This window comes from Taudactylus pleione, unplaced genomic scaffold (genome assembly GCF_031769625.1).
Source record: "Taudactylus pleione unplaced genomic scaffold, aTauple2 ptg000214l, whole genome shotgun sequence".
Classification (NCBI taxonomy): Eukaryota; Metazoa; Chordata; class Amphibia; order Anura; family Myobatrachidae; genus Taudactylus; species Taudactylus pleione.
In genome coordinates this window covers 6960530-6976424 of record NW_028284616.1, presented here as the reverse complement: position 1 = coordinate 6976424, position 15895 = coordinate 6960530, and the positions used below count along the sequence as shown (strand labels likewise).

At 41.6% G+C, this 15895-nt stretch overlaps 1 protein-coding gene across 1 annotated transcript in view; it reads right to left on the bottom strand.

Annotated features, from left to right (window-relative positions):
• The window catches only part of SUGP1 (SURP and G-patch domain containing 1), a 74844-nt gene that overhangs the window by 36781 nt on the left and 22168 nt on the right, over positions 1-15895 (bottom strand). Inside the window, exons 4-5 of the mRNA XM_088478420.1 lie at positions 13540-13761; positions 2727-2850 (exon numbers count right to left, since the gene is read on the bottom strand). Of these exons, the coding sequence (XP_088334546.1) occupies positions 2727-2850; positions 13540-13761 (346 nt within the window). The remainder of the gene's footprint in view (positions 1-2726; positions 2851-13539; positions 13762-15895) is intronic.

Sequence of the window (15895 nt, the reverse complement as noted above, 5' to 3'; positions counted from 1 at the left end):
TGAGGTGCGCGCTCCCGCAATGGAGCCCTCTTCATCAGACCCGGAAAGTTGGCGCCACCATTTGGGACAGCACAGCTGCCCTGCACCCTCTAAATGGGTTAGAGCGTGCACTGCCGCCAGGTCCAGGCGGTCTCTCAGTGAGACCGGAGTGCTCTATGGGGGGTCCCGCCGGCGCGCACCCCGTCACAGCTGCATACTGGCAAGCTGTGCCCCAGCTCCAGTACTCACGCTGTGCACAGTGCACAGCTCCCAACTATAAATAAGACAAAAAAAATTATAAAAGAACAGTTAAAACAACTATACTACAGAAGGGCTATGTAGCAGCCCATACAAATGGTGCCTACCACCTCAGGCACATAACGAAGACTGGAATTGTGGGATTGCAGGGGGGAGGAGCATAGGATTTAAAGCTACAGTGTTATTAAGTGCCAACTGCAGCCCCAAACTACAATCCCATGGTCCAGTGTCCCCCAGCCTTGATGAAGGAGAAAATGTCCTTTACTCAATACACAACAGCCATTCTAAGAGAGTGACAATTCTGTAAGGAGAAAGTGCAATAGTTGACAGATCTCAACTAGTGCTGGGTACACACCGCATGATACATTGTACGTACAGCCGACGAAGGATTTATCTTTCAGCGCACCTGCTTGTTTGTACACACGATATATCTGTGAACTATGGGCCTGATACACTACGGATCGCTATTACGATCGCAGTTGTGATCACCCGTGCAGGTCTGCTGCGAAAATATGCTAATGAATGCAATCGCAAAGCCGTCGCACAGCCAGTATAGAGACACCCACTACCACTATCTCACATCCGTAATACCGGCAGTGCTGCGTATACATCGGGAACATCGAGTAATGACGGCCCCTCTCGCAGAATTATATCAGCCCTGACCTTACTAAGAGATTGCTAACCTCATCGCATGCAGCGAGTACACAAGCAAGGGCATTCAAACGGACTGGCACGCCTGCGTTTCTCCGACCACCCCGTCACTACCCCCAAACGCTGACCTCCCGTCACTCTCTGCGATGGCTTGCTTTCTGCGTGCGTGATCGCAGAGGGAACGCTGTGCTACCTCACGCACGCGCATTGCGATGCATATGCACCATCGACCAATCTGCATATGCTGTTGCAGTCGTGATCCGTGATGAATCAGGCCCTATGTCTGTGTGTACGGCAGATGCGATATATCGGAAAGCTATATTGTTCACATCTGCGTGTGTGCACATGACCGACCCATATGTGGGCCACAGGAACCAGCGACAAATGACATCACAGCTGGTTCTTCTGGCCAGACATATAGTGCAGTCGATTGGCAAGTGTGAATACTTACCAAAATCAGTCAGTCGGGTACACACTCGACCAACCAATCGTTCAAGTGTGTACCACGCATAGCAAATAACTGATAATAACATGACAGATTAATATGTATAACCTGACTTAAGTAACCAGATTCTTTTCTAGTAAATGCAGCCTGGGCATGTATAACCCAAGAACATTGATCAGTACAACTTAACACATTTGTTTTAAATATCTTTGTTACTTTTTCCTTAGTGTAATCAGTGTGTGTAACCAACCAATTGTTTGTTTGGTTACATCAGTTAACCAAAGCACTGAGCAATGTGTACATACAGACATATATTCAGTTTGACAGAACAGGAACAGAAGAAATAGACCAGCTTATCCCCCAGTTCCTACCACATCATCATCTTCTTTAAAAGGTACTGTTGTGCTTTAAACCTACTTTTCTATAAATAAAAATCAATCTTCTCTCCTCACGTATCAGTCTCTTTCCCAACCACCTGCCAAATAATATCACAATAGGCAAATGCATGTTAACTAACAGTGCTGGAAAGATACACATTTTAGTCTGAACGGTTTTCATTACTCATATACAGTAGAATATCAGAGCATTTGTGTGCACAAATACATAGGATGGAATGTAGTGCAGAATAGATACAGAAAGGACAGAGAAAATACACATTCAAGGGGGAAGGTCACTTAGCTGCAATGTTCCATCATAACCCTGTGGGCGAATACATTGCAGGTTATGCAGGCAGGGAAAACTCACTTGATTATGCTCACGCACCACATGGCCGGAAATCTGCACAGCTTCATGACATGCAGAATGAAATCATATGTGCGAGTCTATAATACTATTACAAAATGTGTCACACAGAGTGGGGGAGACAAACTTTTTGAACCGTGTATGGTTCAAGGCTTATGTGATTGGTTTAGTAGGGGCTTACCAGATCCAGGTTTCCAAAGCACTGCAGCTTTTCTAGAGCACCTGCAATAGCAATCTAATCCTAGCTCATCTAGCACCTTAAATGTACACGGATTGTCGAGCAACAGATCACTAAAACAAAAATCAAACAATATCTGGGCATAAAGCTGGAACCAGGGATGGTCACTGACAGCTCTGCACAAATCCTAGCAGAGGATGTCATAATGCGAAGACATTAGAAACATCTAAATCCTAACTTGTGTAGCTAAACGACAAGTAGTCCCGAGACGGCTAAAGGTGAAAAATGTCTCTTTTTATTATGTTTTTTAAATAACAGTCCGAGATACTAAATACATGCAGTGATAACAGTGATAAGAATGAGCATTATTAGTGATCTACGGTTTGTGAAGTTGCCTTAATAGTTAGTAGGTGAGCAATGACATTATTATTACTTTTAGAAAATTAATACCCCCAAACCCACTCCTATACTCACCCAAAAGCTGGGTTATCCTTGTAATCTTCCATTGCCATTTTTTCCAGCTCTCTGCCCCCTTCAGCTACAAAACGAGCCAACTGCTCCACCACCTTGCGTGTTTCAGAGTCCTCTGGGGGTGAAACTTTAAGCAGGCTGTCAGTACTGGGATTCAATTCACACAGCAAACAATCAACAGGCATTTAACTGCTAGGAAGAACGCCAAAGCAAAGGAGGAGAAGGGAACAAAGCAGGAATGAGACAGCAATACACGCTTAGACTGTCAGCTCTTGTGGCTAACAGTACTGATATGTATTGGGAATGGTAGGATTCAACTTGTTATTGGGAAATTAAATCAATATAACATTTTAAAGAACAGTTAAACAATAGAAATAAAACATAACATTCACGACATATTTGTAAAAGTCCCCAACACAAGACTTAAAAAATTTGCTTTGTACAAGGACTACTAACTTACCCAAAAGTATGCAAAAGTTTTGGTAAACTTAGAATTGAAGATATCAGAAATAAGATTTTCTTTATTGCTTGTGAAGTGGGGGATGTTTATATAAATGGGCCTGCAATAATACTAGAGGACCCCAAAACGACTGTCACAAGGTTTTCTGTTATAAAGCTAAAATTAGTAACACAATTGTAAGAGATTTGCATGGGTATTTATATAAAGGTTGAGACATACACCTCATTTCCATTCACTCTTAAAACTTTTCTAAGCTACGCTGTCTCTGAAGTTACAGTAATGTATTGTGCAATATCCTACCACTGATAATGTGATATAGAATTTAGATCTACAACAAAGTAGATGCCACAACCAAATGTTTAGGCGCTACTACAATCCAAAATCATACCGGAGGGTTGAATAGAGTGACAAAAATGAACCCTAGTGTCTGTGTGTGCACATGTGGTAGGGAATATATATGGTTATCTCCACTGGGACAAGAACTGAATGGCTAAATATTCTCTGTAAAGCGCACTAGAATATGTGTGCCCTATATAAACATGGCTCCTGCAATAGGTGGTTGCATGTCTTACATGATCACATCATCAAAGCCTAGTATGGATTACATCATTCTGTGATCCTCCTTTATGAAATGTACTAGATGCAACCACAAAACACTCTGGTTGCACACTAGAGGGTACACTCTCCAGGAAAATATAAACACTGGGCAAAAGTGTACAAGTGTAAACATCATATCAACCTCCTGCCGCTGTAAAACCACCCATTGCAATAAACTGTTCTCTCTTATACTTCATATGCTTCTCATATTTCACCCCAGTCATGGTTTGGTTAAACCATGAATGCAAGAGGAGATTGTGACATTTATTGTGTATCACTTTTTTGTGTGAAGTGAGGTTTAATTTAAGTGAAAGAGAGGTGGGACCAAAGCCGACTCCGTGCGGTACCCTGGACAATTCTTTACACATTTTATATAACTCCAACTATTGTTTTCTGTTCCTTGTGCACCACTCCTCTCACTGTGTTCTGCATACACCGTCTTTTTTAAGGTTGCGAAAAAATAATTTAAATAGATTTTTTAAAAATCTAGCAAGGCGTTCCCTTAGAAACTGTCACACTGTCTTTTTTGTTTTCTAAACTTTGTTACATAGTATATATAAAATAAATATGATGACCGTCATTCTCTTTGTATAGAGCATATGCTCTAAACACTATATTCTCTCCTAAGCTATACATCACTTTTAAAGAGTCGTGTAAGTATGTCGTATTACGCGCTCTCTCTGGGCAGATCAGGGGCATACAGTGAAATAATAAAATAAATTATAGAGTAGTCACAGATAGTACAGATTAGCGTAAAGGATAACTAAACTCTGATTACATACACATGTATACATATAAAAAAACATGTACTTAGACCATATATAGAATAAATCTTATTGGCTTTATAATTTAACTGTGTATTAAACCACAATGCCTGCTACCACCAAACACTAAAGAGTATTTAAAAGGGAGCACATGTCTATATATTTTCTACTAGGAGACATCAGTTAATTATAATTATGCAAAAGGAGTCACAATGTTTTTCTTCTCCCAGTGGGCCAGCACTTACAGTAGGCACACTTGTAGTGTAACAAGTACACAAGTGCACCAGTGTATGCTGCCACTAATAGTGCCTTAACATAAGCCACTATATTTCAACATTTTAATACCAGTCTGAGGGTCTAGGAAGTGCTACTTATGCTGGGTACACACTGGCCGATATATTGGCCGATCAACTGATCAGCCAATATATCTGCTGCCTGTCGGCTAGTGTGTACAGGCGATATGTCTGAACGACGTCGTTCACAGACATATCGCATTGGCTGTGCTGCACAGCCGATGGACAGAGATGTCTGTAGACATATCTGTCCATCGGCTAGTGTGTCCTAGTGGTCTGCAGACGCTACACACCCCCAACACACCGCCCAGACCGCCGGGACCCGCGGGCAGAAGCAGATGATGGCCGTTCAGTGTGTATGAATGACCATCATCTGCAGATCACTCGATCTGCAGATATATTTCTATAGTGCAGTGGTTCCCAAACTGTGCGCCGTGGCACCCTGGGGTGCCTTGAGACACTTGCAGGGGTGCCTCAGGTTGGTGATCCAGCATCAAATCAAATTCTTTATGGTCAATGTAATGTAAATATGCGCACAAACCAGTCCCCCACCATATAACTGAGCATAAGGATGACAGGTAAGCACAATTTACTTCACTTTACTACTTCACTACATTTTTTCTGAATTTCTCAATAGCAAACTTTTGGCTTAGGGGTGCCGTGAAAACATTGCTGATACATTAGGGCGCCGTGATTCGAAAAAGTTTGGGAACCACCGCTATAGTGTGTACCCAGTATTAGTGTTGAGTCAGGTATCTCTAGATGTGGGGGTCTGATAATGAGTGTTTGATAAATGTCATTTTTTTTTTTTTTTTTTAATGTTAAAAATATAAAACAAGAAACAAACAAATATATATGTGGGAAGGCACTGTCTAATTGACCATTTGAAAACCAGCATAAAAATAACTGCAAAACCTTCATTTTCACAAAACTGCACAAGCAGCATACATCCCCAAAGTTCCTTACACAAATGCAACTTATGTCAGCAACCAGCAGAACTACTAAACCCCTTGTAGAATGTGGTAGAGCATTATGGATGCTGAAGAAATATATATATATTTTTTTTTTATTTAGATGTAATCACTAACTTGAAACTGATTAATATAGAACTGCAGTTACATTAGTAATGAACATAAAAATACCCTAAAAAATACACTTCTCAACCGCTACTTGATAGAAGAACTTCTTATAAATTAAATGGCAATTGTATGCTTACGTTAAGTCCTTTACTCTGATGTCAATGGGGGGCACTGGGGTACAAAGATACAAAACATCTATAAACCCACAGTCTGCTGGGCCTTCAGTATTTTTTAACAAAGCCCCCGAGACAACACAGAGAGAAGAGAACAATGGGGGAGATGTATCAATTCATGGAGAGTGATAAAGGTGAGAGATAAAGCACCAACAAATCAGCTCCTGTCATTTTACAGGCTGTGTTTGAAAAAATGACAGCTAGGAGCTGATTGGTTGGTACTTTGTCAACTTTGTCTTACCAAGGCTTAATACCTGTACCCCTATGTTCTCTAATGCCAACAGGAACCTGAAGCCTAAAGAGAATAACAAAGAAAAGAAAGAAGCACAAAAGGTAGGTGTCCAATGGACTCAGAGAAAAGGATTTAATGCAAGTATAAAAATCCCCTAATCTCTTTCATATATCGGACACACTAGAAACACTGGGGACATCATGACACTGTCCCTATGGGAAAGTACACACAAAAGTTGCATTGCATAACTAGAACCTCATGTCCAAAACAGCCATGTTTGGATGTAAAACTGTTAGTCTGTAGAATTTAATTAATGTGTGTAACAAAGACCATTTGGCTGGCTGGCACAGCTGCTTAGTCAAGGCATGCCGCACAGTTGAAATGAAGAGGTATTAATCGCCTACCATTCATACCAGAAGATGTAGGTCTTCTAGACTGTCATAATTCCAGGCAGAAACATATTCAAGTCCCAGAGAATGGTCTTAATTACAAAGTCTGGGAAGCACTAACTAAGTATCATGGCTTCAACAGTCACTCCATTTAACCCAGCTGAGGTAAAGTCTGGTAAGGTCTACGACTTAGTAGTTCTGATCTTAGAGGCACACACTGCAATGGGCCCTACACCATGCTAAGAATATCCATATACCATAACCTTCTTGGCCATTCCAGTACCACTGAATCAACCTCTCTTCTTTAGGAATTGCGGAAGTGCCATGATAAAGACATGACGTCAACCAAGCACACCCTTGGATCATTTGTTTTGGAGCAGAAGCACTCCACCTTACAGTTCAATAGAGTTACCATCATCTTGCTGTTCCTACCTGTCCATAATCTGATGGCACAGCACTCAAGTCCCGTAGGCTGGGGTCTTTAGTCTATTCCCAAATGGTGAAAGGACATTCCTATTGAGTTTGTCTTTACTCAGCTACCAGATTAGTGACTGCCACACCTTTGGAAACAGTTAGTTGAACAATGGTGAGATATTGTCCATATGAAATAAGTTTTATCTTTAACTTCCTCACGTAAAACTGTGCAATTTGCACCAACTCGAAGGTGCAGACATCTTGATTGGGACTTTCAAGCAAAGGTGAACACACAAAAGTCTGCAAGCTAACAGGTAGTTCACAAGCAGTTTTAAGGAAATATTTTTTTTCCTTTCCCAGCAAGACCACCCTCTGTTGGCAGGTATCCGAGAAGTCCATGGAGACCATCTGCTGGGAAGGAGTTATGTTAGATTTTATTTTGTAGATAATCCAACCGTGATAGTCTTAACTTTGTATTGTCTCCCGAACATGCACTGCAGAAAGGCCATGGAGCCCACTTTGATTAATTGCAGTCAAATCTTGGACCTAAGCAGGGTAACCATTACTGCCATGGTCTTTGTGAAAACACTCAGCTCTGTCAGAGTACAGAAGCGTAGAGGCACAAAGTTGGAAATTGTACAGCAATTTTTAGACAGATTTGTATATGAGATAGATTAACAATATAATTTTGCCCTGCTCCATGCGGTTGATGACAGGCCTCAAGGCGATTTTGAAACTTGTAATCCGAAGCTGGATGTTCAAAGATTTTAGGTTTATAATGTGAAGAAGAGATAGACATTAAACTCCAAACCCATCTGTTCTTTCAGAACTCGGACAACAACTCCTGACGAGATGGAATACTAAACAGATTTGTTTTGTCTCCAAGAAGGCCAGTTGTAAAAAAAAAAAAAACAGACAAACTAAACAGTCTGGGTGACTATGTATCTCCAAATGAGAATTCCACTCACTCAGGCATCACCACAAGTAAAGGTTTGTTCTTTAGAGGTCTTGCCTAAGGTACAAAAGGATCGATACCTAGGGCCTAATGGGTGGAGGCATTAACTGGGAAAATTGAACTATAGCCCACTGTGGCCATGGAAATATTTAAATAATCTTGAAATTTCAATAACAAACAAGACCTCCCCATAGAAGGACAGAGACTAGTCCTTATGGATTGTACATGCCTCTTAGTCTCTAAACCAGTATGAAATCCTAACTCTGCATCAATGTCAGTGTCCCCCAAATATAATGATATGTTCCACAAGATTTAGCAAATTTAATCAGGGTGTGCCAGAAATCCATAGACAATAAGATCTATTCTTTACAATTCACCATCACCTTTTTCCCATTTTCGTGTGATGCCCTTGGGATGATCCTTGGCTGGAATTTTTTGGGGTACCTTGCTTCTCTGACGTGAACCCCTTAATGTTAGGGATGCCAGTATAGAGGAGCCTTGACGATGGCCTGGCGCTTATTCATATATTTGCAAATGTATGTAACGAATACCTCTGAATCTCTATTACCATGTAGGATTTAAGTATTTTTGTTGACATTTCTGCAGTGTGCTGGAGGGAATCTTTTTTTCTATGGTTCATTGTAAACCCCGCCCTTTACAAGCACCTGTGCTATGTCATTAAGCTGATATGAGCGACCACCATACTTTTTGGTTGTGCCCGAATTCCATCAGTCTGACCATCTCTCAACTGTCTCGTTGACCAAAGCCAACACTAGTCTACGGTAGTAAATCAAATGAAAGATGGCATCAATTCTCCAGTCCCTAAAGATAGCATTTCACTGTAAGCTCACTAGGGATAAGAGGTAAAGAAACTGCAACCTGTAGGAAATCTGAAACCTATGAACAAGGCTTGCGATTTGCATAAAACGACTTCGGACTAAGGGGAAGAAAACAGTCTGTTTTACCTTCCTCTTAAACAAAGAATTGCCAGGAATCACTAATTCCCCGCTATCTTGAATCCTGAATATTTAGTGTTACAGTAAATCCTCTGTGCTTTGCTTCTAGTTGGAGTTGGAGTTGAAGTTGACGCTACCATAGTTTTGCAGTGGTGGCCTATTCCATAATCCTTTTTAAGGAGAAGAGATCTGAACCAGACCCTGCACCATCCTCGCCAAGCCTTGAGCCCAAACTGGCTAGTCTGGTGCAGAAGTGAAAATGAGCCAGAAGGGATCTGGTCTGGAGCCCCAGGGAGAGTGTAGAATCGCTGTGATGGTAGAGGCAGAGGAAGGAGGGTCCCTGATCAGCTTCTTAGAATGTTTGATGAGCTGTGTAAGCTCCACAATAGACTGCACCAAAGACAGCTCAGACAGGCTCTGCCATTTTATTAGAAGCTCCCCCACACATACACAGACAAACATGGCCACTGAATAAAATAGCAATTAATACTAGTTTAAGGTTATTGGAGCAATGTCGAAAACGTATCCCAACAATTCAGTACACAAGTCTCCCTAATATAGGTATATGACATATTTGTACTTCGTACAAGGTCTGACGTAGTTATAGGTAGGGATGTGCAGGCTCGGATAGGTTCGAGTTTGCACGTTGAGTTCGGATTTTTCCCTCCAAAAAAACGTTCTTCCATGTAAGATGACGTTTAGCCTCTTTCTGAGTTCCGTTTTTTTGGAGGGAAAAATCCGAACTCAACGTGCAAACTCGAACCTATCCGACCCTGCACATCCCTAGTTATAGGGCACCAAGGCAAAAAGATAAGCAATTGGGATTAATGGGTAATGATGTGAATACACAATGATCATATTAAAAGCTGTGCACACCACATTTGGGTGCAACCATATGCCAACACGAACAGCCTCTTCTGCACTAACATGAAAAGTAACCTTCATTTGCAGAACAGGCTTTATTGAAGTCTGATTCACTATCTCTCTCATATATACTGTATATATAGAGAGAGCGCCATGGCCAAAAGCTTTAAGAATGACAAGTATTGGTTTTCACAAAGTTTGCTGCTTCAGTGTTTTTAGACCATTTTGTCAGATGTTACTGTGATATACTGAAGTAAAATTACAAGCATTTCATAATGTCAAAGGCTTTTATTGAAAATTACATTAAGTTTATGCAAAGAGTCAACATTTGCTGTGTTGACCCTTCTTTTTTCAAGACTTCTGCAATTATCCACGGCCGCCCATTCTTGCATAATCAATGCTTGGAGTTTGTCAGAATTTGTGGGTTTTTGGTTGTCCACAAATTCTCAATGGGATTAAGGTCTGGGGAGTTTCCTGGCCATGGACCCAAAAATTTGATGTTTTGTTCCCTGAGCCACTTAGTTATCACTTTTGCCTTATGGCAAGGTGCTCCAAAATGCTGGAAAAGGCATTGGTTCATCACCAAAAACTGTTCTTGGTTGTTTGGGAGAAGTTGCTATTGGAGGATGGTTTGGTACCATTCTTTATTCATGGCTGTGTTCTTAGGCAAAATTGTGAGTGAGCCCACTCCCTTGGCTGAGAAGCAACCCCACACATGAATGGTCTCAGGATGCTTTTTCTTTTTCTACAAAACCCGTGAGTGCCGCAGTTTACCTTGAATATATATATATATATATATTTATATCACACACACACACACACACACACACACAGGGGTGCACCCTGAGGAAAATGTATATTCTGCATTGAAACATTGGTATTTTGGAGCCACTGCCTCTTGTCATTTATTCGAGTGGTGCCGGTCCACACACCTCTCACGGAGGGCACTAGGAGAGTACTACTGGTTTTGTTGAACAGATAGATGGTGTGGCTCCCCTATTTGAATAGCGAGGGAAGGGAATGTGGAGGAAATGTATTATCTGGCATTAGGGGGATTACCGGTATCAGCGCATGTTATGTATGGTTTGTATTATTTTAATTAAACAGTCGGATTCCCCTTCTGTTTCTCCACCTATGTATTATTGTGGGGTTGGGTGGTAAATTACACTATGCACTATGGCACAATGCACCCCTATCATTATCGGCGTGCTATCTAAAAGATAGTGCGCCGATGTGCCAACCAATCTATGAACGGTCAGTTGCATTGACCGTTCTGACAGTTGCTTCTAACAATTTTGACAGCTGCAATTCTCCCATCACTACAGCAGGGACAGCACAGTCCCTGGCTGCGGCGGCTGCTGACTGCACATGAGATCTTGCGATGCTTGAAAGATCTCCCGCATGTCTATTCAAACCGGCCGGGAGGCAAGACACAACGCATCAGCACAAGGCTGATGCGTTGTGTGCTCTGGCAGGGATTGCCGGAGGGGGGAGTTTTCACTCCCCTACTCTGACAGACGAGATGTTCTTACATCTCGTTGGTAGTGCTTCCTGTGTCTCCTTGGTAGAGAGGCGAAGCAGGAAGAGTTGTAACAGCACGATGTGTGCCGCTATAATACATCTCCCCCTGTGTTAGGCGAGGGAGGGGAAGGTGTTACTATAGAGGTGAGAGAAGGGAATGCATTACTATCAAGGTATGGAAGGGAAATGTCAAATGTGTTTCTACGGTGCGAGGGAGGAGAATGTGTTACTACAGCGGTTAGCAGGGGTGTTACTACAGGGGTGAGGGAGGGGAATTAAGTTACTACAGGTGTGAGTGAGGAATGTTGAATGTGTTACAACACGGGCGAGGGAGGGAATGTGTTACTACAGAAGTGAGCGTGGATAATGTGTTACTAGAGAGGTGAGGGAGTGGATTGTGTTAGTACACAGGTGAGGGAGGGTAATGTCTTACTATAGCAGTAATGCATTACTATAGAGGTGAAGGATTAATGTGTTACTGGAGTGGCGAGATGGAAATGGAAACCGTAAATATCTAAGATTTACCCGGGTGAAACCAGGTACATCAGCTAGTTTATATATAGAGCAGTCAGGATGTTGTCAAGGTTTCTTTACACAAACATTTGCTGTAGGGATAGATTCAATTGCCCATGTATCTGCCAGTTACAGTAGGAAGATTTAGTTCACACCATTATAGGCTGCGAGCAGAATCTGCAGTCAATGCGCGGAAGCTACCAAGACCTATTCTGGCGGCTTCTGAGCAAATATGAATCTGTCCCATATTATATATATATATATATATATATATATATATATATATATATATATATATATATATATATATATATATATATATATATATATATATAGTTAATTAACAAGCTCTATTGACTAAAGGAGAACAATGCCCTTGATAAAAAATATCAAATTGCAAAATATTTATTTAAAATAATTCTGATTAAAGGGCTCTGATAAAAGTATGAATTTTCCCAATGCAGACAATGCTTCATTCAAATTGAGGTTTAAAAAAATAAAAAAAGAAGCTGTTAACTAACAGTCTCTAAGGGCTCCATTTACAAACTAGTTTTTTGCGCTATTTTAATTTTATCCTGCATTTCATTATTAACATGCTTGCTGGCGAGTGGTGGTTTTAGTGAAGCAGGCAACTGTGTTTTTCGATGCCCACTGTCGCTGGCAAATTAATAGGACAGGGCAGACTACAGAGAGTTTGGAGGAAGAGTTGAAGGGATGGGCGGAGAATAGGAGGCGGGAAAAGGGAGGGAAGGGGCGGAGAGCGGGAGGAAAGGGGCCGAGAAGAGCTGCAGCAGTGCATTGTGGGTAAGGACCCGGATGCCGCAGCCTCCCCACCGGGACCATAGCGCTCGACTGTGGGAAACAACATCAGCAAAAACACGTCGAAAACAAAATCAGCCAACGAGCGGTAGCTTACAAATGGCAGTTGTTAATAAATACAGTATGCAATACTTTATTTATGGGGATAAGAAAACAAAATAGCGCCGCTGGAAATATTTAAAAATAATATATATCATTTTTATTTTTTTTTAAACATTCTAAACTTAATTTATAAAAAAAATGAAAAAAATCTGAAATGTGGTTTTGGGAAAAAAAAATTGTCAGTTAAGTGATTAAGATAGTACCCCTGCGTAAAAACTATAGGATCACAGAATGTACCGCAATTCAATGTATACCTGACCATACCCTGGAAGCTATTTGGACCATACAAGGGGGCATATTTCACTGCTTCAGATTTGGCAAAGTGGATATTTTTGTGCAATTTTGCGACAGGATTTAAAACAATATTTTTTTTTTACAGAAAAATATTGACGCTTTAAATCCTTCTGGAAAAAAAAATGCAGAAAATGGGAACCTGTTACATTTGCCCCCATAGTTTGCCTACATAACAGCAATGTGCCTGTATTTCAGCATGATTGTCTATGTAATTTGCACAGTATCAGAGCATGATTCTTCCATGCCTATTAATATGTTTACTTCCAAAGTTGTCAGCCTATATAGCTGGTGCATCACACCTCATATTGCATTTACTGCCACTAACAAAATAATATAACAGTCCACCACAAAAATCTTCCCTTATACAACCCTCTCACCTTCGGCAACTTACTTTTTATTTCCAACCACTGTTCATAATCCTCTTCGTCGTCATCATCATCCTCAGGGGACTTAAAGACGCTGTCACGGTTTAGTTTAGGGGTCTGCTTAGTATGGGAGTAGGACTTCCTTTGGTTAAGCATACTCTCGACAGAGGGCCCATATCGTTTCCCTATTAGTAGAGGCTTCTTCTGAGTAGCTGGAGAGATCCCATGTGAACTTGCTGCAGAGTTTTCTGTGAAATAAACTTAAGTTACTAAAGAAACCACAAAGTAGTTGTGTCTGATTTTCACCTTTCTAGTTTCTGCTGTATATGACGACATATCAAACACAGTGTTCTCCCCAGGCTGTTTTTTGCGGGCGCACCACCCGGCAAGAAACAGCCTACCACCCGGCACTTTGGGAGCCTGCAAGTGGGGACAGTATCTGGGAGCTGTATAAAAAGGACCAGATCCTACAGACTTTGCAGCTTTTTCATCAGATGACTGGACCTCTAATAAGAAGAGGAGAATTAATATATGAACTGTTATTTCAAGTTTAAATCAATATAAAGTCAGGGTTTAAAACATTTTATCAGTGCGAAGGCCCCCACCCGGCTACTTATTGATGCCACCCGGCTGGAAAATTCCTGAAACATATACAAAATCTAGTACCAAGTTTGCAAAAAAAAATATTAAAATATGGGATTTTACTGTAAAATTTTTTTTCAGACAGCGAGTTATCTTCCACAATTAGGAGGCAGGGCGCTGCAGAGCCTCTATAGCCTTCCTGTTAAGTTATCCACTATGCCAGCAAGGAGACAAGAATAAGAAAAATAAGAAAGCCAGCATTTCGTGGGTTGACAAGTGTGACCAGGTTTTCCCTTTGCCCGCACTGTGTGTGAATTTTTTCTTCTTCCATTGCTGATGCAGTAGCCGTGCACTCTTTCTAAAATATACAAAAAAATAAATAAAGAAATCTCTGCAAAAGTGTAGAAATAGCCTAAAAGAATCTGCAACGATAGTACAGCAGTTGGTCTCTGCAGTTTTTGGTCAGCCTACCATGCACGTAATTGCTAGGGACAGGAATAAGGCAGCACTGAGGACCCCACAGAAGTTCTATGCTGGGTGCTCAAGAACCCTGCAGGAGCTAGTGAGTAAGAGCGGGCTGGCAGTATTTAGGCTGCTAAAACCGTTTCTTAGGCAAGGATGGAGACAACAAGCACTTGATCCTTTCCTACCAATAGAGAAAATAAAGAGTTCTGGTATAACATACCTTTGTTAACTCTATTTCTTCAAGGTTCATAGGGTCCACAGAAACTTCCTTGGGGTATGAAGTTGGAATAATCCATTGCACCAAACAGCTCCAGCTTTTCAAGCTCCCAGCATGCACAGGACCTCCTCCCTATATACACCGCCCGCAGCAACAGACATTCAGTTTGTAAACAAGCCTAACGGCAAGAGACAGACCAAATCGCCGCCTTGCACAACTGTTATGTAGAGGCGCCATGTCTAAACGCCCATGATGGTCCCACACACCGAGTAGAATGTGCTGTCACAGTGTTCGGAAAAGGGAGAAGAGCTAGAGTATACACATGAGAAATAGTCCTACACAGCCACTGAGCCAGAGTCTGCTTGTTAGCTGGCCAGCCTCACTTATGAAAGCCATATAAACACAAAAAAATGCATCTGATTTTCTGATGGAATTGGTACGATCCACGTAGATACGAAGAGCTCGAACCACATCTAGTGAAGCTTCACCTACAGAAAGGCCAGAAGACTGAAAGGCCAGACTACAATTTCTTAATTCATATGAAAACGGTATACATCCTTTGGAAGGTAAACCGCCCTTGTACGGAGGACAGCTCTATTCTGGTGAAAAATCAAAAATGGAGAGCGACATGAAAGTGCTGTCAAATCTAAAACTCTGCGAGCTGAGGAGATAGTGAGGAGAAAAAGCGTCTTCGCTGTCAACCATTTGAGATCCACTGTGTCCAAAGGTTCAAAGGGGGGAGCCTGCGGCGCCCTGAGAACCAAGGATAAATCCCACGGTGCCACCGGATGGATAAACGAAGTTTGCACACGGAGAACACCCTGAAAAACTTCTGCGCTGGAACCAAACTGACAATGCAGAAACCTGAACTCTCAAGGTAGCCAGAGGAAGACCTAAGTCTAGTCTGAAGAAAAGTAAGAACTCGGGAGACTCTGAAAACCTTAGGGTCATATTTTCTGTGGGAACACCATAGAAAAAATGAATGCCAAATTCTGTGATTGCTTAGGGCAAGGAAGCCTGCTTCGGCCTGCATCTTAGTCTGAATCACAGAAGTAGAAAAACCTTTGGCCTTTAAGACGGAAGACTCAAGAGCCATGCCGTCAAAGCCAGCCGGGTTA